General features: G+C 42.7%; 1 protein-coding gene across 3 annotated transcripts in view; it reads left to right on the forward strand.

The window, feature by feature from the left end:
* The window catches only part of LOC129821261 (obg-like ATPase 1), a 45,278-nt gene extending 31,774 nt beyond the window's left edge, over window positions 1-13,504 (forward strand). For all 3 annotated transcript variants that reach the window (XM_055878716.1, XM_055878714.1, XM_055878715.1), the window contains 4 exons: window positions 7,129-7,269; window positions 7,843-7,939; window positions 10,097-10,219; window positions 12,992-13,504. In XM_055878716.1, coding sequence (XP_055734691.1) covers window positions 7,129-7,269; window positions 7,843-7,939; window positions 10,097-10,219; window positions 12,992-13,096 — 466 coding nt within the window. In that variant the 3' untranslated portion in view covers window positions 13,097-13,504. The remainder of the gene's footprint in view (window positions 1-7,128; window positions 7,270-7,842; window positions 7,940-10,096; window positions 10,220-12,991) is intronic.
* Window positions 13,505-26,401: the final 12,897 nt, after the last annotated feature.

The following is a 26,401-nucleotide window of genomic DNA, read 5'->3' on the forward strand; positions in this document are numbered from 1 at the left end:
TAGCCACGTTTAGTTTTAAGATCCCACTGTCTGAAAGGATGTGCTCCGTTTGTCCCTCGGTTTCTCTCTACAACCTACTCATCCATGTTTTGTTCAGGTCTTCTATTCATTTGATTTCAGGATGGACTTTATGTTTAACTTATATTTTGGTGCAGAGTAATGATAACTGTACATTTTCTATAATGTTAGAGGACTTGTTAATGAACTGGCAAGCGAGCACATCTTGGTCTCCATGAGATTTTGAGGCAGACTGTCACCGAGGGAAGGCATTGTTGTGGTCTGCTGAGAACCGTTACAGGAAAGCGGTGGCAGCAGCCCACTTCTGCTACACCAAACCATAATTCCTGTAAACAGAATTGAACGTTTATTGAGTGCAAAACCGCTGGCTCCATCCAAGTTTTAAGGAACTACTGTCTAGGGAGTCACGGTTTGCCTTTCAAAAGCGATGTGGGAGATAATTGACCAGTGGGTCCGCTTTCACTCTGTCCATAGCCATCCCCTCTCCCCTTATGTACTGTGGGATCCTGGAGGAAAAAAAATGCGTTCCTGTGGTAGGAAGACATGTACCCTGCTGAAAATACACACTCCTAGTGGAAGCCTTCAGTTAGGCTTTGTAATGAGTGTGGATGACTTTGAGAGGCTCGGAGAGGAGTAAACCATATCCAGATGGTCTTTAATAAAGGTCCCGGAGCATCAGTTCACTTGGCTTTGTTATTGACCATCCCTGGTCTGTCTGCCTGGTCTATCACACTGTTGTTGTTCACCATGTTGGATTAGTAGAAGACATTGGGTAGTCTGGCTGCCTTTGTTGTGGTCTGGTCTGGTGAGGTCTGATGGGGCTTGTTGGGGAAGACATGCAGGCAGGGACGGCTCTGTTCGGTTGTTGTTATCACTAATGAGATCCTAACGGTGAGTGTCACAGCCTTCCGTCCTGGCCATAGGAACAAAGCAGACACTCGTTTGTTCTCTGTTGACCTCACAAGACAGCGACTTGTTCCCCAAAACGGTCCCCTTGTGTAATAAAGATTGGGACAATGCCAATCAGTGGGTGAACCGGGCTACATACTTGACCAGAGGGAATAGCTTCAGGTTAGATACAGATCAGAAGTCCCATTTAACTGAGTAAAGCTCGCTTACCTCTTGCTCTTGACCCGCTCATAGGACACATAATGATTATTGTGTCACTACTTTTTGCCATACTTTCTGTGTTACTAACTAGATCAACTGTTGTGACAACACTGGATTTGGTTTGAATCCGTGTGTCAGCATATAATACATCATCACAGCCTCATTCAGTTCAGTCCCTGTTCTTTTGATAAGAACAGCCATTTCTGTTGTAACACAATATGCTAACCTCTTCCAAAGCATTCAGATGCAGCTCTGTGGTGGGAAAAAAAGAAGCCCTCAGAAGCATTCTTTGTGCTATTGAGAGCATAAGAATCTCTGTGTGTTTTAAGTCAGGCTAATGATATATTTTGATAGCTTTGGCTGTGGCAAGTTGTGCTGTTTATTATCTTTGCGATAAGGTTTAAAACAAAACACACATGTCACAGCAAGTGTCCTGCAGCTTGGCAGCTTTAATGAGATAAATAAATGAATTTAGTGTTGCCACATACAGCTCCTGAAAGCTTGTTATCAGAGTGATTGTTGAACTGTTATGAATGGAAAAAGGAAACGGAGGGGGGAAAAAGGATGGGGGGGCATGATTGGCTGATGTTCCATATGTCCTTGATTACCTTCCCTCTGCTTTTATTCTAATAAGTGCCATTCTTTGTACTCCCTTGGACGGGTAGACAGTCTGACACAAGATGAGAATAAATATTGCATGTGGTACACATTAAGCTGTCATCCAGGAAGAGAGAGGGAGAGATGGAGAAATCCACCGCTTTACATTCTGCTGCCTGCTCTTGTCACAATTGTCACATCTTGATGACTTTCTCCCCCCTCGTGTTCTTGCTCGCAGTCAATTGCAATGAATGACAGCCCTGCTGTCCCGTATAGAGAATTATTTAGGGTGATGTAGTATGTACTCCTGGGAGTTACTGTTTGAATTTCTGATCGTGATATTCGTGTTTTTTTTTAAATTGAGTGTTTGTTCATTCAATAAAGCCAAATTCACTATGGATTTCATCTATGTTTGTTTTCAAGTATTTGTACTTCACGAAGGAAAGTTGTTAGCGAAGAAACAATCAAAAAAGCCTGTTGTTAGCATGGCCTTGTTGTGCAGCTTGAGAAAAGAGAGCAAGAGGACGCTCTTAATTAAGCCTCTTCCCATTGTACCGGTACCGCTCTGCTTCCCTTAGCCGTGAAGAGGGAAACAAGTTCACAATATTGGCTGTGATGTGAGGAAAGTAGTGAGAGAGGCTGAGGTTCTGTGCTGGCTGCTTGCCTCTCAGGGCTGTATGTATTGCCTCTCTTCGCCTCTTCATCCAGCCGTGGCCACGAGGAGCAGAGAGCTTCTGCACTCATGTCCTCACAGGAGCGCACCACTGGGAAGATGAAAAGCGTCCCACAGAGCCCCTGACTTCCCAGCCTCAAACGGCACCGTGAGCTCATACCTCTCATTTCCCCCCTCCACTGAGGGAGGAGGGGTGGAGAGCTGGTCGAGATGCTGTGTGCTCCCGAGCGTTCAGCGGGAACTGGGAAACAGAGAGGGGGGGATAAAGCCACTGGGTTGTTATTGTATTAGTTGGTGCATGGCATGCAAGCCAGCAGCGGCAACAGCAGACAGATGGGGAATCCTTCAGCAGCACGTGTGTGTGTGTGTGTGTGTGTGTGTGTGTGTGTGTGTGTGTGTGTGTGTGTGTGTGTGTGTGTGTGTGTGTGTGTGTGTGTGTGTGTGTGTGTGTGTGTGTGTGTGTGTGTGTGTGTGTGTGTGTGTGTGCGTGATATCCAGGTTCAAGTGCTGAGGTGCTTTGTTTGGCTGTGTGTCTGTCCACCTGTGGGTGGGTCAGTAATGAAGTAGTGGAGAGGGAGAGATTGTTAGAGGATTACTTCTCAGTCCTGTCAGCATTCAATTGCATCTGAAAGGAGGCACTCTGGGCCTAGGTGCTGGGTCCCTTTGTCCCCACCTTTTACAGGCTTACCTGACTAAGCAGTGATAATGAATCCGGTCCGTATGAATGCACGGCAGACACAGGCCCAGGTCACAGGCCCAGGTAGCTGCACCTGTACTTTAGGAGCTCCCATTGTGTCCTCCCTCCTGAGTCGTTTAAGCAGATCAAAGCTGTGACAAAGCCCAGGGCAGCCCCAGGCAGGCGGAAACACAGGAATTATTCCCCCTTCAGGATTCTCTCACAGAACAAGACAAATAGACAAGGCACCCCTGTGGGAAGTGTTCATTCCAGCCTACTGTGTGTTGGAAGTTCTTTTGTTTTTAGTAGGTTGCCATTACTTTACCATAGGTTGTTCCGTTGAATAGACAGACGTATTGTAATTGCTGCAGGCATGTATTGTAGAGCTAATAACCAGTGTTAATGTAGGTGTAGGTATTGTTGGTGTAATGGCTTTCCTCCTCCTCTTCATCCGAAGAGGAGGAGCAGGGATTTGACCAAAACGCAGCGTTGTGATATGACATGATGATTTATTTTACAAGACGAAGACGAAACGAAATACACTTGGATAATTACAAAACAAATAAACGATGTAGACAGACCTTGACGACGAACTTACATGAAACACGAAGAACGCATGAGCAGGGAAAACTGACTACATAAAAGAACGAACAAACAAACAAACCGAAAACAGTCCCGTGTGGCACAACGACATACACAGACACAGGAGACAACCACCCACAACAAACAATGTGAAACAACCTACCTTAATATGACTCTCAATTAGAGGAAACGCCAAACACCTGCCTCTAATTGAGAGCCATACCAGGCAACCCTTAAACAAACATAGAAACAGAAAACATAGACTGCCCACCCAAACTCACGTCCTGACCAACTAACACATAAAAAACTAACAGAAACAGGTCAGGAACGTGACAGTTGGCTTATTGTGGAATAAAATATGTAGGCGACACAAAAAGGCTATTAGGGTATCGAATAACAGCATGTTTAGGATGTGGTTGTTTTGAATAATCTAAACAACATGACCGCAAGAAATTACCGTTAGAGTATTATGAAGACATACCAGAAATATGCATCATTTGATGAATATATATATTAGGTTGAATAGAGATGAAAATAAATACATTTAGAAATAGAAATCGTTGAAGAGGGCGGTTTTAAAGAAAATATTGATATATTATATCTGCTTTTAAATGATTATATACTGGATATATATACATACTTTTTTTAGGAGACTAGCAGGAAAAGCAGCAGAAACCTGGCTCGTTCCCCAGTCTTCTTTGAGGCTTTTAGGCCGGTGAGTGATTAGCAGAAATAATGTCCCTGTCACCCTTAATCACATTAAAACGTGGTTAACATTTAATTTTTCCTACTTGATATGCAAAAATTTCCACTAGATTTGCAGCGAAGGCCATTGAAATTCCATTATAAAAAGAATAAAAATTTCAGGCGTCATTTGTTCAGAGAAGGAGATCTAGATTTGAAAGTGCTGAATCTTTCTATTAGCAGAGCTGTGAGAGATGGCACTCTATACTGAGGCATAATGGAACAGTGACAAGACACACACACGCACGCACGCACGCACACACACACACACACACACACACACACACACACACACACACACACAGTGTCTTTTCTTTCATAGTCTTTTGTTCTTTCCCCCAGTAATGTATTGTATCTACTTTGATATTTTGGCATCTTTGACAGTGGTCACCCTGCTTTTACAAACAACACATTTGAACTCTCAATTGCACAGCATGTTAAGGAACATATTTTTTTCTCAAATAGTACGGGTACTTTGAAGCATTCTTGGATTGAGTCAACATTGTGTAAACTGTATACTGAAAGTGAAACATTTCGACAACAGAATATACATTTTATTTGCCAGTTTCTGATGAATTAAGCTCGGCATTGCTTAGATTGTAGAGTGCATAGTTGAGACAGATGGCCCAGACTCAGTATCAAATTGTCAGCACATTAAGATGCAGGACATAGACCCATCTGAGTGCAGACAACTTTTCACTTATTAACTGCATGGTCCGACTTTGACATGACGGACTGACATCACATGACACTTTGTACGTCATTATTTACCAATGTATGCGTGATGGAATATCTTCTTGGAGAGAAGCAATATTTTTGATGTTTTGGCATGAACATTTACCCGATTCATTTGTCAAGATGCGTTCTCACACAAATAATTGGAGAGGATGTAAATACTACTGTAAAGTGGCGTGACTAGACAGTGGCGAAGTTCCTGAAATTGGTCGGAGAAGTCATGTTGACAGAACATCAAATCTCTTAATTGACAGTGCTGCGTTGCCTCTGTTGGGAGAAGGGGGTGTACCTTGTTCCTGTGGCAAGGTGTTTGTCTGCTCCTGTGTCACTCGATGCAAGGACCCAGGGACCCTCGTGCTCATTTGGCGCTCACATTCTCCATCTCGGCATCCGCATTATTAAAATCATCCCTCAGCGCTCCACCAAGAGCCTCTTTGTTACTTGGCTGGCGAAGCTCGCTTCTGTCAAGTCTTCACCAATTACAGTCGCAGGTACAATGGTCTATTCACAGGATCACAGCCCTTGACTGGTGTGGGGAGAGTGATTTGTGAATCATTATTCGGCTGCCTGTAGAGAATGCGATACCTGAGGAATGCAAATAATCTGCCAGCGAATAGACGGCTGGGCTCCTAAAAGTGACAGGCTACAGCTGTTATTATCCCAGATTGGATTCTTTTCCCCTCTTGGAGAGGCAGTCATCTCCTTGGCTTTCAAGCTGGAGGTTTCCACTAAATGTTATTTCTTTCCCTTCATGAGAAGTGGTGGCCAGCTCATAGTGGCGGCTGTCAAATCCTCAACTCTAGTTTAAGCGCATCACAGCCTCACTCTTAGCAGGAAGGGAAATATTAGGCGATGGATCTAGATAGATAGTTATGTTTACTGCAGAGAGAATCCATTGATGGTGTAAGAAGCGCTTTTGGCATCACTCAGTAAGATAAATCAAATGATCAAAAAAGCATCCAAGCAACCGCCGCTATGACGCTGCTATGACATTTCCCTGAAGTTGTCATTCTTTTCCCATATTTAGCATTGATTGTATTGTTCAGCTGTAAGCGGTAGAAATACACTAGATTTGATTGACTGAACCAGTGATCCAATAGCTGGATGATAAACGGGTGACATTGTTATTGGAATAGCTGTGGCATTGAGGTTGTGCGGTCACTCCCTGCCTTTGATTTCTTATAGGTTTTTAAACAGGAAAGTAGGATTACAGATAATGACAGGGGACTTTAGAATCAATCTAGAAGTCTGGGAGCTCTCTCTGTCGGGCCCAAAGTGTTAAAATGGGTCTGTGTGATGCTGCTCGTTGGGTTTCGTCCAATCCCAGGCCAGGCTGAAAGCGTGTGGGGCTAATCTCATAATTATCCGACCCCCCTCCCCACACATTGTTCTGGCAGAGAGTTACCATTAACTGTGAGGATATCTTTGTCCTGCAATGTCAGGTGTCCCGCTGAGTCACAGGGCAGAAAAACCTCTTAAAAGGGCTTTAAGGGTAGTGAATGACTAAGACGTTCATAAGTGGGAACACTATACTTACATCCATCCTCCAGGCCTTAGGGCAATTATTGGACTGGGTGCTAACGGTTTGAAATAAATCTACTTGTCCTTCACAGTAAAGATTCAACCTACAGTAAGGATGGATTTGGGGTAAAGCATTGCCATTTTAACTATATAATTGTCAACAATCTGCTTTTTCTTAATGGGATGTCATTGCATGCATTCTTTCATACCTACACATGACATGTCACATAAATGTAGTCCTGAACTGGGAACTTGTTAATAACCGAAACTTAGCAACAAAGTGAAACTGTGCAATCGCAGGGCGACCTTGGCAGGGCAATGTTCCGAAACGGCATGGTAAACAGGCCGGGCTGTTCTCTCATGAATATGCATAGGCCAGCCGACGGATAACAAACGCTACTCTGTTCTGTCAGTCAACACCAACACCACGAAGCTCCATCCTGCCTGTGTTGTTGTTGTGTCTACCATCCAGGTTGGTGAAAATCAAGGAGTGGGTGGACAGTCACGACCCCGGGGCGCTGGTCATCCCCTTCAGCGGAGGAGTGGAGAGTGTCCTGCAGGACATGAGTGAAGAGGAGATTCAGAAGTACTGCACCGAGCACAAGGCTCAGAGGTTAATTAGCATTCAGTCTCCCCACACTTTATTATCAACTGTGCCCTCCACGCACTCCTTTAATTGCATGTGCTGATAGAATAATAAATGGGAGAGTAATTACCATTATAAAGCAAGGATCCCTCTCTTAACGGGAACAACTCAGTCAAAGGGTTTTCTTCTAAATTAAGTTTTTAACTGTCATCTGTCATCTACAGGTATAATTATAACTTGGGCATTTTGGGTGTATTGTTCGTATGTGGAAACCTCTATGGAGGAAGAGAAATTGTGACAGCAGATTTTTTTTTCTCCCGAGCTCTGAGAGACGTTGGGATGAATTCTTAAAGGTGCTAAATGAGACGGCAAGCGTGCCAATTAATCCCCAAAAAATCACTGGAGAATTAAATGCTCTATGTTAAACGAAGTGATCCTATTTTATTTATTTAATGACTTTATATGCTGGGATTGATGTGGTCTTGCCAGAGAGGTGGCTACGAATCAAAGCAATACTAAAATACCCTAAATGACTTAGCATTTACAGCACCGTGAACAACATGAAAATTGATATTGCTTTCACCCTGCTTATTCTGACAGCGTTCTGACAAGGATCATCAAGGCTGGCTATGGAGCCCTACAGTTGGAGTACTTCTTCACAGCTGGACCAGACGAGGTCCGTGCGTGGACCATCCGGGTAAGACCCTGTCCCAGCGGCTGGCCGCGCCGCGCACCGTTCCACCCTGCTGGCATCCAGCCTGATATCAGCCACTTTCAACTTTGTCATGGTCCTGCTTTAGCTAGTCATTACAGGCCAAGGATAACTTCAATTACTGGTGAGCTGCTGAACAGTGAAAGTGGGGGGCTACATTGATTGAGGAGGGCAACAATTGATTTTGCCCATTACGTCCTGAGAATGTTTCCATCCAGCGCAGATCTGCCTGCCCTCCTCCTGCCGCGGGAGATAAGGGGCCCTAGCATTGTGCCTGCCTAATCTGTGTGACGGGGGTTGTCTGGGCTGAAATTGATGTGGCTTTTCATTTGACCATTTGTGGGCCCTGCTGTGGGCTCCTCCTCCCTGTGTCTCAGTTTACTGAGCCCGCCGAGAGGCTGGGTGACACTGAATCACAGGAGGATTGACATCGATACAGATGTTGGCTCGGCACACTGGTATTGTGCAAATGTTTTAGAGGGAATAAAAGGATTAAGGGCCGTCCTAATAATGTATTCTACCTCTCAGGAGTAGCATACCGATGCATTGGTCAATCCTAACACATGTAAGTAACGTGAGCAGTATTTAAGACAACTAACTCAACTGAAAGTATGTACAGTATGTTCTTAAGAAAAAGACCACTTTGAGCTTAAAGTTTTAGATGAACAATAAACGCAACATTTTATTTGGGAGACATAGTGGTTAAATATATGAGCCACCTCCTCCCAGCCATGAGTGATGTCCTCAGTGTGTTTAGGAAAGTAACAGAAGTCCTCCAAGCCTTTCTCTCCTATGGGCTTGTCTCCTTTGACATAACTGATTACAGCTAGCCTTGATTGTGTGTGAGAGGCATTTAGTCTGGTAAGCATCAGTGAGTAGCTATATTAACCCAATACATCTTACATTGTAAAAACTACACTCTGTAACGTGGTGCTGCTAAGCCCTTTAGCATGCTTTATTAGGCAGCCTCGAGGTGACCATTATCTATCAGGCTGCTCTGCATAGCTGTTAACTACTATGATGTGTACCTCTTGTAGTGTGGCATAGGACAAAATCATCCCCTAATCTATTTTTCTCCACCTAGACAAACCTTGATGCTGATTAATGGTAGTTAAACTTACAAGCACTCCGTCAATGAGATTGCATAGGGATGGTAATGTATTGGAGTCATTAAATACACATCATTCTTTTGGCATGAAATATGTTGACCCCAACCTGATTATATACATAATTAAAGGTGCTCAACAGTTTCGAGGCACAGTGCTACAGAGCAGAGAGAGAGAGGGAGAGCAGGTCGACAGGCACAAGTCATAATGATGCAGAGCAGGGATGTCACTTATTTGGGTCATTTGTCAATTTCCCCCAGCTTTATTTCAATGCATATAAATTGCGTATTTTATCAGAGACAGTTGTGACTTCTAGTGCTAAATGGGATTTAATGTAGAAAGAATTTATAAAACAGTTAGGGAAAACAGTTGTTTTTGGTTCTCGGAATGGACATCTAAAACAACCAATTTGATATTTCCCATGGTTATTCCATTATAATGTAAGTTCCGTTTAAATTCAAATGTATATTCCATAAAGGGAACTTTTACATTTCCTTTCAATCATCTGCTGTGCTATGAAAACATTTTGAAGAAGTTCAAACACGACAAAGGGGAGGACGGTATAATATTCTACAAATACATATGCAGATAGTATACACTGTGTATAAAATATAGTGAACGTTTCTATTTCAAAATGGTCAGGTATGATACAGCCAGGTCAATATAGTGTCTCTCCCACTGCAACACGGCCTCTCTCGCTCTCTGATGACCTGAGGCCAGAGTAGCAACCCACAATGAGGCAAGATTGCTTGGACAGAAATCAATAGCACCCTGGAATGGGAATCAGAAATTGCTGGTGGGCATTGATAGCAGCTCTGACTCCTTATCGGCCTCAAGGCTGCTCTACCAATGCACAACTGTGTGTAGTGCTATCCAAAAATCAGGAGCGAGGTAAGAATAACCCCCAACACACCCCCTAGCCATGCTCACTTCACCATCCCCCTATCAAACAGCATGTCAGTCCTGTGCTGTAATCCATCTTCTCCAAAACAATTAATTTACCTTGTGTGTCCTTTCTCTTTCTTCCTCCTGACAGAAAGGAACCAAGGCTCCACAGGCAGCCGGCAAGATCCACACGGACTTTGAGAAGGGCTTCATTATGGCTGAAGTAATGAAATTTGAGGATTTTAAAGAGGGAGGCAGTGAGAACGCTGTCAAGGTGAGCCGTCGGGGTGCGCCAGGAGATGAGGGAAGTCTCCTGTGATCAGTGGAGCTGACAGTCACCACACTGCTCGCACTGCAAATGCTCTTCACCTTTACTCAGGGGAAGAAATTACTGCACACACTCCGCCAGCGCACCTGACAAGCCAACTGATTCTGTCTCTAAACACTGCAATTCTACTCCTGCTGCGCATATCTTTATCCCAATCTGCTCTAACAGGCTCATGGTAGGCCTTTCTTATACCTCAGACCAGCGGCTCAGAGGAAGCTCTCTGTACCCCACCAGGCGTTAACCAGCCACATCTATAGAGCGGACCGTTAGCTTTACACTCTTTGCCACCAAATCCCCAAGCCGCTGTAGCAGCACTGTTACAGCGATATAAAGGGGCAAGTTAAATAAAGTGTGACATTTTTTACATAAGGACTGTTTCACGGATGAACAGCACATAAGTGTGGCCTGCAAATCTTCTTTTATAACTGCCAATGTTTGTTTTGACCTTTTTACTGGGATGTGGCTTTTAAATGGGCTCTGCTCTGTCAAATATAATCACTGTACTTCATGGTGAATTTGTGAAGACAATAGCTCTGCGATAAATACAGCAGGTTATGTCGCTGAGCGCATAAAGGCCCAGTGCAGTCAAAAACTTGATTTGCCTGTGGTTGTCCACACTATGAGGTTGGAATAATACTGTGAAAATGATGATAATGCCCTTTTAGTGTAAGAGCTGTTTGAAAATGCCTGAAATCTCAGCCTGTTTTGTTAGGGTTAAGTTTTGGCCTGCCTGGTAACATCACCAGGCGGTAAATTGGTTAATAGATCAATAAGAAAGAGTTCCAAATCTCTCTGCCAATAACAGCTAGTTTTGAGTTTGCCCCTCCCCACTCAGACCACTCCCCAACAGTCCTAGCTATTTTTGTTTCTTTTTGTCCATTTTAATTGAAAACAATCACAGTAAGGTACTTAATTGTTACCCAGAAATGATTTGATATTGAGTTAAAAAATGGCTGCATTGGATCTTTAAACGTTTTTATTCTCAGTCTATGAGTGTGTGGAAATGCTCAGGGTAACTGTAAGACATTGGCCTCATCTACAACACCTCTCATCCGCCTGGTTGAGTTAATGCTATTGGGTCTTACGTTTTCTTTTTTCAGAAGAAAGCTCGGGGCAAGGAACAACATTCCAAAGTGTTCCATGTCACACAATGGATTGTAGCAATTTCCCGACACCCACCGTGACTAGTGTGTCTGATGCTGTTGGTTTGTCTTGTATGGTCCTGCCCTTGACACAGCAGGACATGAATCTGTCCGTGTCAGTGGTTAGCACGTGTCTGGAGGAAGTGCCTCTATTGGTTTACCTCCAGAACCTTGACTGGCATCTGTTATTAGTGGGTACAAAGCCCTTCACAGTCCTATTATGTAGATAGTTGTGGTACTTAAGCTTCAAACACGATTAAACTTGACCCCCAGCCAATAGCTGTTGATGACATCAAACCATGTGGTAATTGGATACTTTTTAACCTGAAATTGGCCTGGGTTCTGTTTAAAATGCAGCAGGTCTAAAAGTAACAGTAAGTATTTGTTTCACCAATGGAATATATGGATTAAACAATTAGGGATGTGGACAATGTGGAGATCACAGAGTTTCTAGATGAGTATCAGACAGTAATCCCTCCTAAATCCCGTGCAGGAGATGTGTGATTAGCACTGGCAAGTAGTGAGAGCTTGGCATACTGACTCCTAATGTCACCCAGTAGATCTCCAAATCCTCTGTCTGGCAGATATTCATGCACTACATTAGTAGCCCTATAGGGATCTGGAAATGACCAAAACATTTGAATAATTCAATAATATTTCACCTCAACTCTTTGTAAAATGTGTATAAATCCTCTGTCATGTATTGCTGGTTACTAGTTCCTAAAGTGTCAGTAGAGGGTGAAATGCGCAGGGCTCTAGGGGTTTGAACATGATTGTTATAGAAGCCTGACATCAGAGCCTCAGGTCCTGTTGCATGCTCTCTTTCCAATCCCCGTTCCCTCGTGTATATATGGACACGGAGCATTTTTGACTGCAGCATTAAGGCCAATGCTAGTTCATGTCAGTTGTGGGAACGGGCTGTTTGAATAGGCCAGCGTACAGGGATATCACATTATTAGGAATCATATCTGCTTAAGCCAAGCCTGCTCCTCCAGATGGCTGCTTTCAAGTGCAAATGAACCAGTTAGACGTGTCTGGTTTAATACATACTCTGGAATCACAAATAGCCATTGATTTGCCCCCCCCCCTGTCTCCCTCTCCAAGCAGTGTTTCTGGTGCTATAGAGTCTGGATTAAATGGTCTCCTGAGCCTTTAAAGGGACATTGATTCTTCTAATTAATTGTGCCTTGTGCAGAACCAGAATGCATAAACCCGTCCGTATTAGCACTTCAAGTCAATTATTTTGAGTTTGCCCGGGAAGGGGAACAAACAGATCTAATGTATACAAAAGAAATGTTGGAACTTATTTTGTTTCCTTGAGAAGTTTGAGGTTGCTATAATGAAGAGTGTTATTAACATTTTACTTGTACATATGAATGGAAATTGACAGAGAAGAGGGTTATTCACTCAGTGGGAATCTAGTCACCCCATGAATAAAACATGACTGTGTGTGTGTATGCTGTTTTCAGGAAAGAGTGAGATGATCACGTGTGTTCATTGCTAATTTGCTATTTATAGCTATTTCTTGTTTTTCATTACTGTCATTAATTAGGTGTTGTGTTTCTCTGTTTTACAGGCAGCCGGGAAATACAGACAACAGGGAAAAACCTACGTTGTGGAGGACGGAGACGTCATCTTTTTCAAATTCAACACGCCGAACCAGCCCAAGACTAAGAAGTGACTCAGTCACAGTCTGTTGGCTACCAGAATGGACTGTGCAGTTAGATAATTCGTCTTCTTTGTTTTAGACAGAATGAAGCTGGAGATTGTGATTGATACCTGCCAGGTCGGCTCAGTCCTACCTACTGCCCACTCTGCCACATTATCCCTGTTTGTTTTTGGTTCAGGAGAATTCCATACAGTCCCCCTTGCCAAAGAACAGGTCCACTAAACGTTGACAGCTTTTGGTAGGAGCATTTGAAGAAGCGTATTACTCTCTTGATACTTCATTAATCTCCATCACTGGTGCCAGGCCTGACACAGCTGACAGCAGGGACAATGCGACCTGCTCCTCTCCCCCTTCCAGAGATAATGCATGTTTTACAGTAGCCCAGATGTCTATACTCAATAAAACATTTGACAAAAACCAGCCTGTGTGTGTTTGGGGATGTCTGTATTGACTGGCGCGCGGGTTGCAGACGGCGATAGTGGGTCCTGCTGGCAACTGATTACAGAATTAAAAGACACAGTTGACAGTGGCTCTGGCAGAGAGAGGACAACCATAATTGTATCTGTAAAGCGATTCTTATTGTAGAGGCCTAAGTGTTGGATATTGATTATTTCACACAAGAGAATTGGTCAGGTGAAATTGTTTGAATGAACCTTTCCTCTCCATGCTTAGTCCCGATATTCTGAGATGTTCTGTATTTAAAGAGACTGCTTATAAATGTGCACCCCATTATTAATGAGAGTGCCATTATCATTAGACTTAGGTATGCCTGAAGGCTGTTTTTGTAATAATTGCTCTGTGTCGCCATTCTACTGAATGACCGGGAAAATGCAACAACTAAACCAAAACAATTTCCATTCGAATAGTCTTCACAGAAGTCTTTATTTATATTAAATTCTGAAAAGAAAATAGAAGCCACAATTCAGGAGCACAACTAAAAAAAAAAAAAACATTCCTAGTCCCACTGAAGTAGTGTTTTTCTCACCTGTATACTTTGTGTGTAAGTGTTTTTGAGGCATTTATGCTGATGGAATGGTATGGCTGGAGCTGCGGACGGTGCTGCAAAGTGAAATTGTCTGCTCCACAGGAGTGAGAACACAGAGCGGATCAAGCTCCTTCGCTGAATATCTTGCCTCTATAAATACCCCTCTCTGCAGAGAACAAAATGGCCTTCTCATGGAGGCACAAAGATTGAATAAAAATTGTCATTTCTCTGCAAGTGCATTGCATGCACTAGCTTAAAGAAATTGTGTGTTGACCAAACAAAGACTGCACAAACCCTACAAAGCATAGTGTTTGGCATTGAAATAAAGTTGTATTACTGTCTTCAAGATATAATCAAAAATGGAATCATGACCAAAAACTAGGATCATGTTTGTTGGGGGATGTTGAGGGCGGCGGAAAACGGATGGCCTGATATTCTCCTGTAGAATTCTCTGATACAGAGCAGAATTCATGGCTCCTTCTATTAAGGCAAGTTGTCCAGGTCCTGAGGCAGCAAAGCATCCCCAAATTATCACACTGCCACCACCATGCGTGACCGTTGGTATGAGGTTCTTACTGTGGAATGCAGTGTTTGGTTTTCGCCAGGCATAATGGGACCCTTGTCCAAAAAGTTGACTAAATTTAGCTAAAAAAGCACCTGGAAGATCACCAATACTCTTGGAAGAATGTTATATGGACAGATGAGTCAAAAGTATAACTTTTTGGATGACATGGGTCCCATTTTTCCTGTGGAAAACCAAACATTGCATTCCACAGTAAGAACCTCATACCAACGGTCAAGCATGGTGGTGGTAGTCTGATGGTTTGGGGATGCTTTGCTGCCTCAGGACCTGGACGACTTGCCTTAATAGAAGGAACCATGAATTCTGCTCTGTATCAGATAATTCTACAGGAGAATATCAGCTATTCATCTGTGAGCTGAAGCTGAAGGGCAGCTGGGTAATACAGCAAGACAATGATCCAAAACACACAATCAAGTTTACATGAAAATGGCTAAAAAGCAATAATTCAATTTAGAATTTTTGGAATGGCCTAGTCAAAGTCCAGACCTAATCCCAAGGTGTTGTGGCAGGACATGAAACGAGAAGTCCATGCTTGAAAACCCACAAATGTCACTGAGTTAAAGCAGTTCTGCATGCAAGAGTGGGCTGAAATTCCCCTCACAACGATGTGAGAGACTGATCAACAACTACAGGAATAACAACCACTTATTGAGTGTAAGGGGGCAATTACTTTTTCACACAGGGGAATTGGGTGTTGCATAACTGTGTTAATTAAATAAATAAAATAAGTATACTTTGTTTTTATTCATTGTAAACTCAGGTTCCCTTTATCTAATATTAGGATTTGGTTGAAGATCTGATAACATTCAGTATCAAAAATAGAGAAAATCAGAAAGGGGGCAAATACTTTTTCACGGCATTGTAGGTCTTGCGGCATTACAAGTCTTCCTCCTACAGTAGCCCCATTAAGAACACTCAACTTTCTCTAGCCATCATAGTTGCCATGTATGTTCTATATGCTTGTGTAAGTTAAGCTACTGGGGGTATTTTAGGTTACTCATTGTGTGAGTGAAACCATGAAGTTTCTCCAGGGACTACAGCGGGGGCTAAAGACATTCTTTCACATTCTTTTTAGGCAAGAGTGGTGTTGTTGTTGTTAGCCAACCCCCAAACCCTACTTTGAGGCCCATTCATCTAGTGTAGTTTTAAGGGCCTTGGATTGACAAATTGTTCTCTGTGGTCTGCCTTCAGTGTTTTGTTTTTCATATAATGCAGTGACAGTAAATTTCTTAGGAAAGGTAATAAAGTTATTTAGAATCATACAGATGTACCCTTTAAGAAAAAACACCATAAAAGTATTCTGGTCTTTAATCATGTCATAAGTAGGCCATTTTAGTGTTTAATACCAACAAGCTTGCTATCAAAGAGCCAGAGTAGGGCTAATTTGATCTCCTTTCTGTAAGGGAACTCCACATCTGCCTGTATATCATGTCTTGTTAAATAGTTTCCATTAGCAGAAGGCAAATAATTCAAGCTGTCTAATTTAGCTGTCTAATCCAGGCTGTATCACAACCGGCCGTGATTGGGAGTCCCATAAGGTGGCGCACAATTGGCCCAGCGTCGTCCGGGTTTGGCCGGTGTAGGCCATCATTGTAAATAAGAATTTGTTCTTAACTGACTTGCCTAGTTAAATAAAATAAAGGTTAAATAATATATTTATTTTTTTATTAAAAAAGTAAATGAATGTTTTTAGACTTTATTGGAGAACAGCTTTGATGATCTCTCTGCTTGCTTTACTGTAAAATGATTCCCTTATTTCACACTTGGTTGAACAATTTGTGGTATCATATCTGACATTGAAATTATTTAATGTGTTGAAAGTAGTTATATTTTTAAATCTAGATCAATTCCAATGAATTTACAGAATGAAGGACAGTAGTTGGATATAGGGACATCAACAACGATTAGTAGCTGTTAGGGCCCTCTCTGTCTATTGGTACAAACGTTCTGTCAGCATCATCAATCAAGTGGTGCCACTCCGGCCAGAGGCTAACCACAATGGCACCAAATCAAGAATGGCAAAGAGTAAAAAGCCAGTTCTAAAAAGTGCACTCATGAAAGACCAAAGCCTGCTATTGTAAATCACCAGCCTGGTCTCATAGACTAGACATAACATAGTAAATGAAAATCTGGGACACTGAAATTAGTATGATATGTTACGTTTGGTACGGTTACATAAGACAGAGGGTTACTTATGACAAATAACATGAATGTCTAGCAAACCAATGCTTGTGTGTTTGAATCTCATCAAGGACAACTTTAGCATTTGAGCTAATTAGCAACTTTGAAACTACTTTTGAGATACTTTGCAACTAATTAGCATGTTAGTTAACCCTTCCCCTAGCCCTAACCATTTAACCTAACTCCTAACCCTAACCTTAAAGGACTCCCCGCAGAGGAAGTTGCCATCTCTATTTTGATGTAATTTCCTGTCATAGTGAGGAAACGCACATTTAGGTTCCCCCTCCGAAGAATGACGAAGGCTACTTATACATATTCACAAATCGGGTGTGAGAATTTCCACGTGGAATTGATTAACATCAACAAATAGGCCACTGACAGCTGTCAGTGTAGCTAGCTAGCATGCTAACCTTATCTAGCTAGCTATCTTGCTAACCTATCTTTTTTTTTTACTACACCGTATTCAAAAGATTAGACAGCTGGCTCTATGGCCGGTTCTGGAGCTGGATTTAAATAGATGGAAACCACTGGCCTATTTTAGACGTCACCATCTACTGTTATATCCAAAGTTTTGGTATCTTCCATTAATTGCGGCCACGAATCTGCCATTGAAATAGATGATGATGATCTATTTCTATGAGATGATGCTACGGTAATATGGATAACTGTTGAAAGATAGCTGATATGCGTTTTTCAACATTGTAATGGACACAGTGCAACCTATGGTAGCTAGGCTGCTGGCAGGCTTCGGTACATTAAAGCCAGCCTGTGCTCATAGTTCTCACATGGGAAGTGAAATGATAGCCTACAATGACTTTGCTCACGATCATGCACGCCGCAAATGACTTGCAATTATAAGTTCCTTGAATTTTCTTGTGTGGGTGCCTTTTCATTATCTGGATAGACACTTGTGGTTTCTAGCTAACGTTACACCAAACAAAGCAGTGAAGTGCGTAACGAAGAAATACTTTAGTGGCCAAAGCCATTCATCTTGGGGCAACGGGGAGAGTGGGTTGGCAATGCTATCATATCATGGAATTATACCATTTTACCCGCAAAAGACCAGTCTCAATGTCAACAGTGAAGAGGCGACTCCTGGATGCTGGCCTTCTAAGCAGAGTTCCTCTGTCCAGTGTCTGTGTTCTTCTGCCCATCTTAATCTTTTATTTCTATTGGCCAGTCTGAGATATGGCTTTTCTTTGCAACTCTGCCTAGAAAGCCAGCATCCCGGAATCACCTCTTCACTGTTGATGTTGAGACTGGTGTTTTGCAGGTACTATTTAATGAAGCTGCCAGTTGAGGACTTGTGAGGCGTCTGTTTCTCAAACTAGACACTCTAATACACTTGTCCTCTTGCTCAGTTGTGCACCGGGACCTCCCACTCCTCTTTCTATTCTGGTTAGAGCCAGTTTGCACTGTTCTGTGAAGGGAGTAGTACACAGCGTTGTACGAGATCTTCAGTTTCTTGGCAATTTCTCGCATGGAATAGCCTTCATTTCTCAGAACAAGAATAGACTGACGAGTTTCAGAAGAAAGTTCTTTGTTTCTAACCATTTTGAGCCTGTAATCGAACCCACAAATGCTGATGCTCCAGATACTCAACTAGTCTAAAGAAGTTTTATTGCTTCTTTAATCAGAACAACAGTTTTCAGCTGTGCTAACATAATTGCAAAATGGGTTTCTAATGATCAATTAGCCTTTTAAAATGATATATTGGATTAACTAACACAACATGCCATTCCAACACAGGAGTGATGGTTGCTGATAATGAGCCTCTGTACTCCTATGTAGATATTCCATTAAAAATCTGCCATTTCCAGCTACAATAGTCATTTACAACGTTAACAACATCTACACTGTATTTCTGATCAATTTTATGTTATTTCAATGGACAAAAAATTTGCTTTTCTTTCAAAAACAAGGACATCTCTAAGTGACCCCAAACTTTTGAATGGTAGTATTTATTTATATACACAGTACCAGTCAAAATTTTAGACACACCTACTCATTCAAGGGTTTTTCTTTATCTTTGCTATTTTCTACATTGTAGATCAATAGTGATGACATCAAAACTATGAAATAATACATATGGAATCATGTAGTAACCAAGAAAGTGAAACAAATCAAAATATATTTTATATTCTTCAAAGTAGCCACCCTTTGCTTTGATGACAGTTTTGCACACTCTTGGCATTCTCTCAACCAGCTTCATGAGGTAGTCACGTGGAATGCATTTCAATTAACAAGTGTGCATTGTTAAAAGTTATTTTGTGGAATTTCTTTCCTTCTTAATGCATTTGTGACAAGGTAGGGTTGGTATAGGGAAGATAGCCCTATTTGGTAAAAGACCAAGTCTATATTATGGTAAGAATAGCTCAAATAAGCAAAGGGAAACGACAGTCCATCATTACTTTAAGACATGAAGGTCAATCAATCCGGAAAGTTTTCAAGAATCAAGTGCAGTTGCAAAAATCATCAAACTGGCTCTCATGAGGACTGCCACAGGAAAGGAAGACCCAGAGTTACCTTTGCTGCAAAGCACAAGTTCAGTAGAGTTACCAGCCTCAGAAATTGCAGACTAAATAAATGCTTCACAGAGTTCAAGTAAAAGACACATCTCAACATCAACTGTTCAGAGGAGACTGCGTGAATCAGGCCTTCATGGTCTAATTGCTACAAAGAAACCACTACGAAAGGACACCAATAATAAGAAGAGACTTGCTTGGGCCAAGAAACATGAGCAATGGACATTAGACCGGTGGGAAGTCTGTCCTTTGGTCTGATGAGTCCAAATTTGAGATTTTTGGTTACAACCGCCGTGTCTTTGTGAGACGCAGAGTAGGTGAACGGATGATCTCCTCATGTGTGGTTCCCACCGTGAAGCATGAAGGAGGAGGTGTGATAGTGTGGGGGTGCTTTGCTGTTGACCCTGTCTGTGATTTGTTTAGAATTCAAGGCACACTTGAGCAGTCTGCAGCGATACACCATCGATACAGCGATACACCACTGTTGAATTTGCAGACGTGTTGCTGTGCGTTTTGTTGCTGTGCGTTTTGCTGCCAACTTTACTTTGCTAGCTGACAACTTTACGTTTTTGTTTTTTTTCTTTTTAATTACCGTTTATATTTTTAGTTTTTCCATCGCAACTTTTTTTCCCTCATTCAACTTTTTCACTCCGGACGCTTTATCTGGACATGGTTCGTCAGCACCTTCAACAGCCGAAGCTAAGTAGTAACATTAACATGATGTCTTCTAATTGCAGTCGCTGTACTCATAATATACAGGAGAACGATCGCCTTACGGCGAGGATAGCTGTGCTACAAGCCCAGCTTCAGACGCAATCGTTAGGCAAGGGTAATTTCAGTGTAGGAAAGGAAGAAACAGCGTCTGTGCCACCAGTAAGTACAGATAGTAACGTTAGTATAAACCCCCCGCACAGTCCCCGCAGCCGGACAACTTTCTCATGGCTTCTGAAGGGAAATGCTGTAGGAATGCTCAACTGGTGTCGCTCATTCAGCCGACAGAAACTTTCAACCGGTTCTCCCCATTATGTAGCGAGTCGGAGTCTGAGGCTGAGTCTTCTCTTGTCTCTACTCCTCCCGCTACGGGGTCTGAGACGCCGAAGGCTCCAACCATTAGCTCTGACAAATTGAAAACCCTAGTCATTGGCGACTCCATTACCCGCAGTATTAGACTTAAAACTAATCACCCAGCGATCATACACTGTTTACCAGGGGGCAGGGCAACCGACGTTAAGGCTAATCTAAAGATGGTGCTGGCTAAAGCTAAATCTGGCGAGTGTAGAGAGTATAGAGATATTGTTATCCACGTCGGCACCAACGATGTTAGGATGAAACAGTCAGAGGTCACCAAGTGCAACAGCTTCAGCGTGTAAATCAGCTAGAAAGATGTGTCGGCATCGAGTAATTGTCTCTGGCCCCCTCCCAGTTAGGGGGAGTGACGAGCTCTACAGCAGAGTCTCAGCACTCAATCGCTGGTCGAAAACTGTTTTCTGCCCCTCCCAAAAGATAGAATTTGTAGATAATTGGCCCTCTTTCTGGGACTCACCCACAAACAGGACCAAGCCTGACCTGCTGAGGAGTGACGGACTCCATCCTAGCTGGAGGGGTGCTCTCATCTTATCTACCAACATAGATAGGGCTCTAACTCCTCTAGCCCCACAATGAAATAGGGTGCAGGCCAGGCAGCAGGCTGTTAGCCAACCTGCCAGCTTAGTGGAGTCTGCCAATAGCACAGTCAGTGTAGTCAGCTCAGCCATACCCATTGAGACTGTGTCTGTGTCTCGACCTAGGTTGGGCAAAACTAAACATGGCGGTGTTCGCCTTAGCAATCTTATTAGGATAAAGACCTCCTCCATTCCTGCCATTATTGAAAGAGATCATGATACCTCACATCTCAAAATAGGGTTACTTAATGTTAGATCCCTCACTTCAAAGGCAGTCATAGTCAATGAACTAATCACTGATCATAATCTTGATGTGATTGGCCTGACTGAAACATGGCTTAAGCCTGATGAATTCACTGTGTTAAATGAGGCCTCACCTCCTGGTTACACTAGTGACCATATCCCCCGTGCATCCCGCAAAGGCGGAGGTGTTGCTAACATTTACGATAGCAAATTTCAATTTACAAAAAAAAAAATGACTTTTTCGTCTTTTGAGCTTCTAGTCATGAAATCTAATCACTTTTTATAGCTACTGTTTACAGGCCTCCTGGGCCATATACAGCGTTCCTCTCTGAGTTCCCTGAATTCCTATCAGACCTTGTAGTCATAGCAGATCATATTCTAATTTTTGGTGATTTTAATATTCATATGGAGAAGTCCACAGACCCACTCCAAAAGTATTTCGGAGCCATCATCGACTCAGTGGGTTTTGTCCAACATGTCTCTGGACCTACTCACTGCCACAGTCATACTCTGGACCTAGTTTTGTCCCATGGAATAAATGTTGTAGTCGTCTTTCAGCCATCGTCTTTCAGCTCAAAAAAGTGGATTTCTACTGATTTGGGCATTTAACCCCTAACCCCTAGCCTAGCTAACGTTAGCCACCTAGCTAATGTTAGCATTAGCCACTTAGCTAACGTTAGCAACAACTAATTGTAATTGCAATAACATATTATGAATTGTAATTTGTAACATATATGAAATGGATGATGGACATCCCCAATTAATACAAACCATACCAAACGTAATATATCATGCTAATTTGGGTGTCCAGATTTGTATTTACTATGTTACATCTACCCCTGAGTCCAGGTTGCAGTCATAATAGTTCAGCCTTAACCCCAAAAGAATGAGAATTTACAAAGAATTTATGGGATGATAAATAAACACATAAATAACCTTGACATGTTGAGTACAAACAATGCACACACAAAGTATATGTGTTTGGAAATTCCATGGAGACTGTAAATGTAAATAGTCCGGGTGGCCATTTGATTCAGCACTATTTTGGCTTGGGGGTAGAAGCTGTTAAGGAGCCTTTTGGTCCTAGACTTGGCGCTCCGATACCGCTTGCCGTGCGGTAGCAAAGAGAACAGTCTATGACTTGGGCTACTGGAGTCTTTGACAATGTTTTGGGCTTTCCTCTGACACGTCTAGTATATAGGTCCTGGATGGCAGGAAGCTTGGCCCCAGTGATGTACTGGGCCGTATGCACTACCCTCTGTAGCACCTTACAGTCAGATGCCGAGCAGTTGTCATACCAGGCGGTGATGCAACCGGTCAAGATGCTCTCGATGGTGCAGCTGTAGAACTTTTTGAGGATCTGGGGATCCATGCCAAATCTTTTCAGTCTCCTGAGGGGACAAAATGTGTCTTGGTGTGTTTGGACCATGATAGTTTGTTGGTGATGTTGACACAGAGGAACTTGAAACTCTCGACCTGCTCCACTACAGCCTCGTCGATGTTAATGGGGGCCTGTTCTTCCCACCTTTTCCTGTAGTCCACAATCAGTTTCTTTGTCTTGAGGGAGAGGTTGTTGTCCTGGCACCACACTGCCACGTCTCTGACCTTCTCCCTATAGGCCGTTTCATCGTTGTCGGTAATCAGGCCTACCACTGTTGTATTATCTGCAAACTTAATGATGGTGTTGGAGTTGTGTTTGGCCAAGCAGTCGTGGGTGAACAGGGAGTACAGGAGACTAACCACGCACCCCTGAGGGGCACCAGTGTTGAGGATCAGTGTGGCAGACGTGTTGTTGACTACCCTTACCACCTGGGGGCGGCCCACCAGGAAGTCCAGGATCCAGCTGCAGAGGGAGATGTTTAGTCCCAGGGTCTGCCTCCCGGGTGGGGCAGTGGTCTAGGGCACTGCATCGCAGTGCTAGCTGCGCCACCAGAGTCTCTGGGTTCGCGCCCAGGCTGGGCTGGGTTCGCGCCCAGGCTCTGTCGCAGCCGGCCGCAACCGGGAGGTCCGAGGGGCGACGCACAATTGGCATAGCGTCATCTGGGTTAGGGAGGGTCTGGCCGGTAGGGATATCCTTGTCTCAGTATGTAAAAATGTAATAAAATGTATGCACTCTACTGTAAGTCGCTCTGGATAAGAGCGTCTGCTAAATGACCAAAATGTAAATGTAAATGTCTTTAATTTAGTGATGAGCTTTGTGGGCACTATGGTGTTGAACGCTGAGATGTAGTCAATGAACAGCATTCTCATATAGGTGTTCCTTTTGTCACGGTGGGAAAGGACAATGTGGAGTGCGATTGAGATTGCGTCATCTGTGGATCTATTGGGGCGGTATGCGAATTGGAGTGTGTCTAGGTTATCCGGAATGATGCTGTTGTCAAAGCCGGTGCACCGTAGCTTTCCATTTAGAAGTTGTTACAACAGGAAGAGCATAACTTAAAGTTGATTTATTACTGTCACCTTCAGGCTGAACAAACCTACAATAAAGTCAATGCCATTTTTTTACTCATTTTAAGAAATCATGTGGGGGAGTGTCCATGGCTTGCTGCAAGATGTTGACAGATCTAGGATTTCTATACATTTACCAAAACGGGTTGTTTATTGATAGACCCAAAGGTCACAGGCTGATCTGACAGATGGATTGGAATTCATTTGAATATGATTCTCCCCCAGAAAGTATGAAGTAACATTTTATACTCAAAATGGGAAGAAATATTATTTTTCCAAAGGGGCATCATTCCAGAATGTATGCCTTTTTCAAGTTCTGAGATGAGGCTGTTGTGTACATTGCAGGCCTGTGTTATTTGCCCTTGATATAGTAAACCGGGTTTCATTAGGCGTAAATGACGTTCAGGGAGTGACTTTCACTGAATAAGTCCAACCTGCTACAATACAGGAGATAAGTGGGTACCTATACTTTGGACCTCCTGCTCCACAGCTGAACCCGAGTGACTCCTAGAAAACCAGAATAATGTTTCTGTGTCCGTATTTGGGCCTTTTTCAAAGTTGTAATCCAGATCCATTTGGTATTCTACCCACAATTCTCCCTCCTTGCACCATTTTACATTTTCCCTCTGAGGCGCCATTTACAGTGTCCCACAAGGTGTCTCCAGCAGGGCAGTTTCTCCCCATGGGGTCACCTCTCTCTTGGACTGGCCCTCATGACACAACTGTCAATACGTTAATATGAGTTTTGATCCTGTTCTTTTCATCCTGGCTGACCAAGAACACGCTCTGCCTCAATGCTTAATTCTGGACAATGACAGATATTACAGGGGTTGTCTGCTTTAATTAATATGATTAATCTTATCCAGAATCGTTTAACCTTGTGCTTATCTCATTTTCCTTTTTAACCCACTGTAAGCTATTGTTGTTACTGAATACGCAATCAATTGCAGTGCTAAAATACAGTAGTACTGAAAGATGTGATGCCATTTAATTCAACTTACATTTGGTGTAAATATACTGTAATATTGAAAGATAAACTGAATATTGATGGAACTGTACAGAGCTATACAGACCATTGTATTGAACAGCTTGCTCGTTGTTGCATCAAAACTCCTACTGGGTAATTGCTATGAAAAGTTAGTCTACTCATGGCATTCTCATGTCTTCTAGGATATTGGATTAGATGTCTGCTCTTATTAGGATCTATATTTTACTTTCCCTTTTAACTTGGATTTCTTTGTTGAAATTGCTGATAACTTTCCTTGGACTGGAGTAAGACAGACAGACATAGCTGCAAGAATTTCTAAAGGCTGTTTCCGTAGGCCTGTGTTTACCTGACACTTGGATTGACAGCAGAGTGATTGGAAATATCCACCATTCACTGGCGTGAGCTCCTGAGTGCCAGAAAAGTGCTTTTGTAGTCTGCTTGTAATGGGCCAAGTTTGAATTGAAGGTTGAGAGAAATGGCCCCACTCTGGTCGCACTCTGTGAGGAACTGACACACCGCAAATAATGCTCTGGAGAAGAAGTGAGGGCCTTGCATCACAGACAGAGGAGAGGCAATACAACACAATTATATTCAATTTCAACACAATCTTGCCAATATTGCATTATATGTACAAGATAGTTAATGAAAAAATTAGATACATGCTATAACTCACTTTACAGGAAAGCACTAGCAGTAAACTGGATAGCAGCTGTTAAGTCATTGTACCCTTGCCTAATGCCCTACCAGTATTTTTTGAAGGACCTCTGTGCTACCTTCCATGATAGAAACAAGGTGGAAATTACATTTCCTTAGGTATGATGACAAGTATGGTAGAATGTATTATTCTTACTGCAAGAAAGGTCACCTTTGGTGCATGAGCTCACCTCAGTGAGAATTCCAAAACCAACATTCAATATGAACATAAAATACCACAGCCATACTTCATTATATAACTGAACAGTTTACTTATTAGAGAAAGAAAAATATTATATGTACATAGAGTATAACAGTGTACAATGATGTTTGACTACTTTTGGTGTTCCTAGCTTTGAGCATAGGGTCTGCTCTGTGCCAGAGTGCGCTCTGGGAGTTCGTAAATTCCGAGCGTTGTCAGATTGTCCGTTCGTAAATTTAGAGCGTTTCGCTCTCGGAGCGTACACTGAACGCTCTGGCAGAGGAATAGGGTTGATCCGAGCGTTCTGACCTCACAACGTTAGTCAAGCATCCAAGCTAAAAGGCTAATATAGGCTAGCTACTTCCAGACATAAATGAGAGAACACATCACTCTGACCATTTTACTCGCTCTAGCAGAGCTGTTATCCAGAGCGTTGGTAACTGTGCTGCTGACGACAATTTATTTACACTGTTTTTCCGGCCGTTACTGACACCGGCCATATTCAACAGGTGTTGAGCGTTCGTAAATGAATCAACTATTCTGCGCTCTGGCACACTCAGACGAGAGTGCTCTGAAATCGGAGTAGATAGCCAGAGTGAATTTACGAACGCACCCATAATCTCAACTACTGGCAGACTGTCAAAATCACGGTGATGAACAGTTGACAATCGATACTATGATTAGTGAAAATTGACATCTAAATTGGGCCAATCTATTTTATTCAGCTGCCAACACAAGGGAAGTATCTAGCTACAAATGCAGCCATCACATCTTATTTTGAAAAACCAAGGGTCGACCTGCACTGAAA

This window comes from Salvelinus fontinalis, chromosome 23, assembly GCF_029448725.1.
Source record: "Salvelinus fontinalis isolate EN_2023a chromosome 23, ASM2944872v1, whole genome shotgun sequence".
Classification (NCBI taxonomy): Eukaryota; Metazoa; Chordata; class Actinopteri; order Salmoniformes; family Salmonidae; genus Salvelinus; species Salvelinus fontinalis.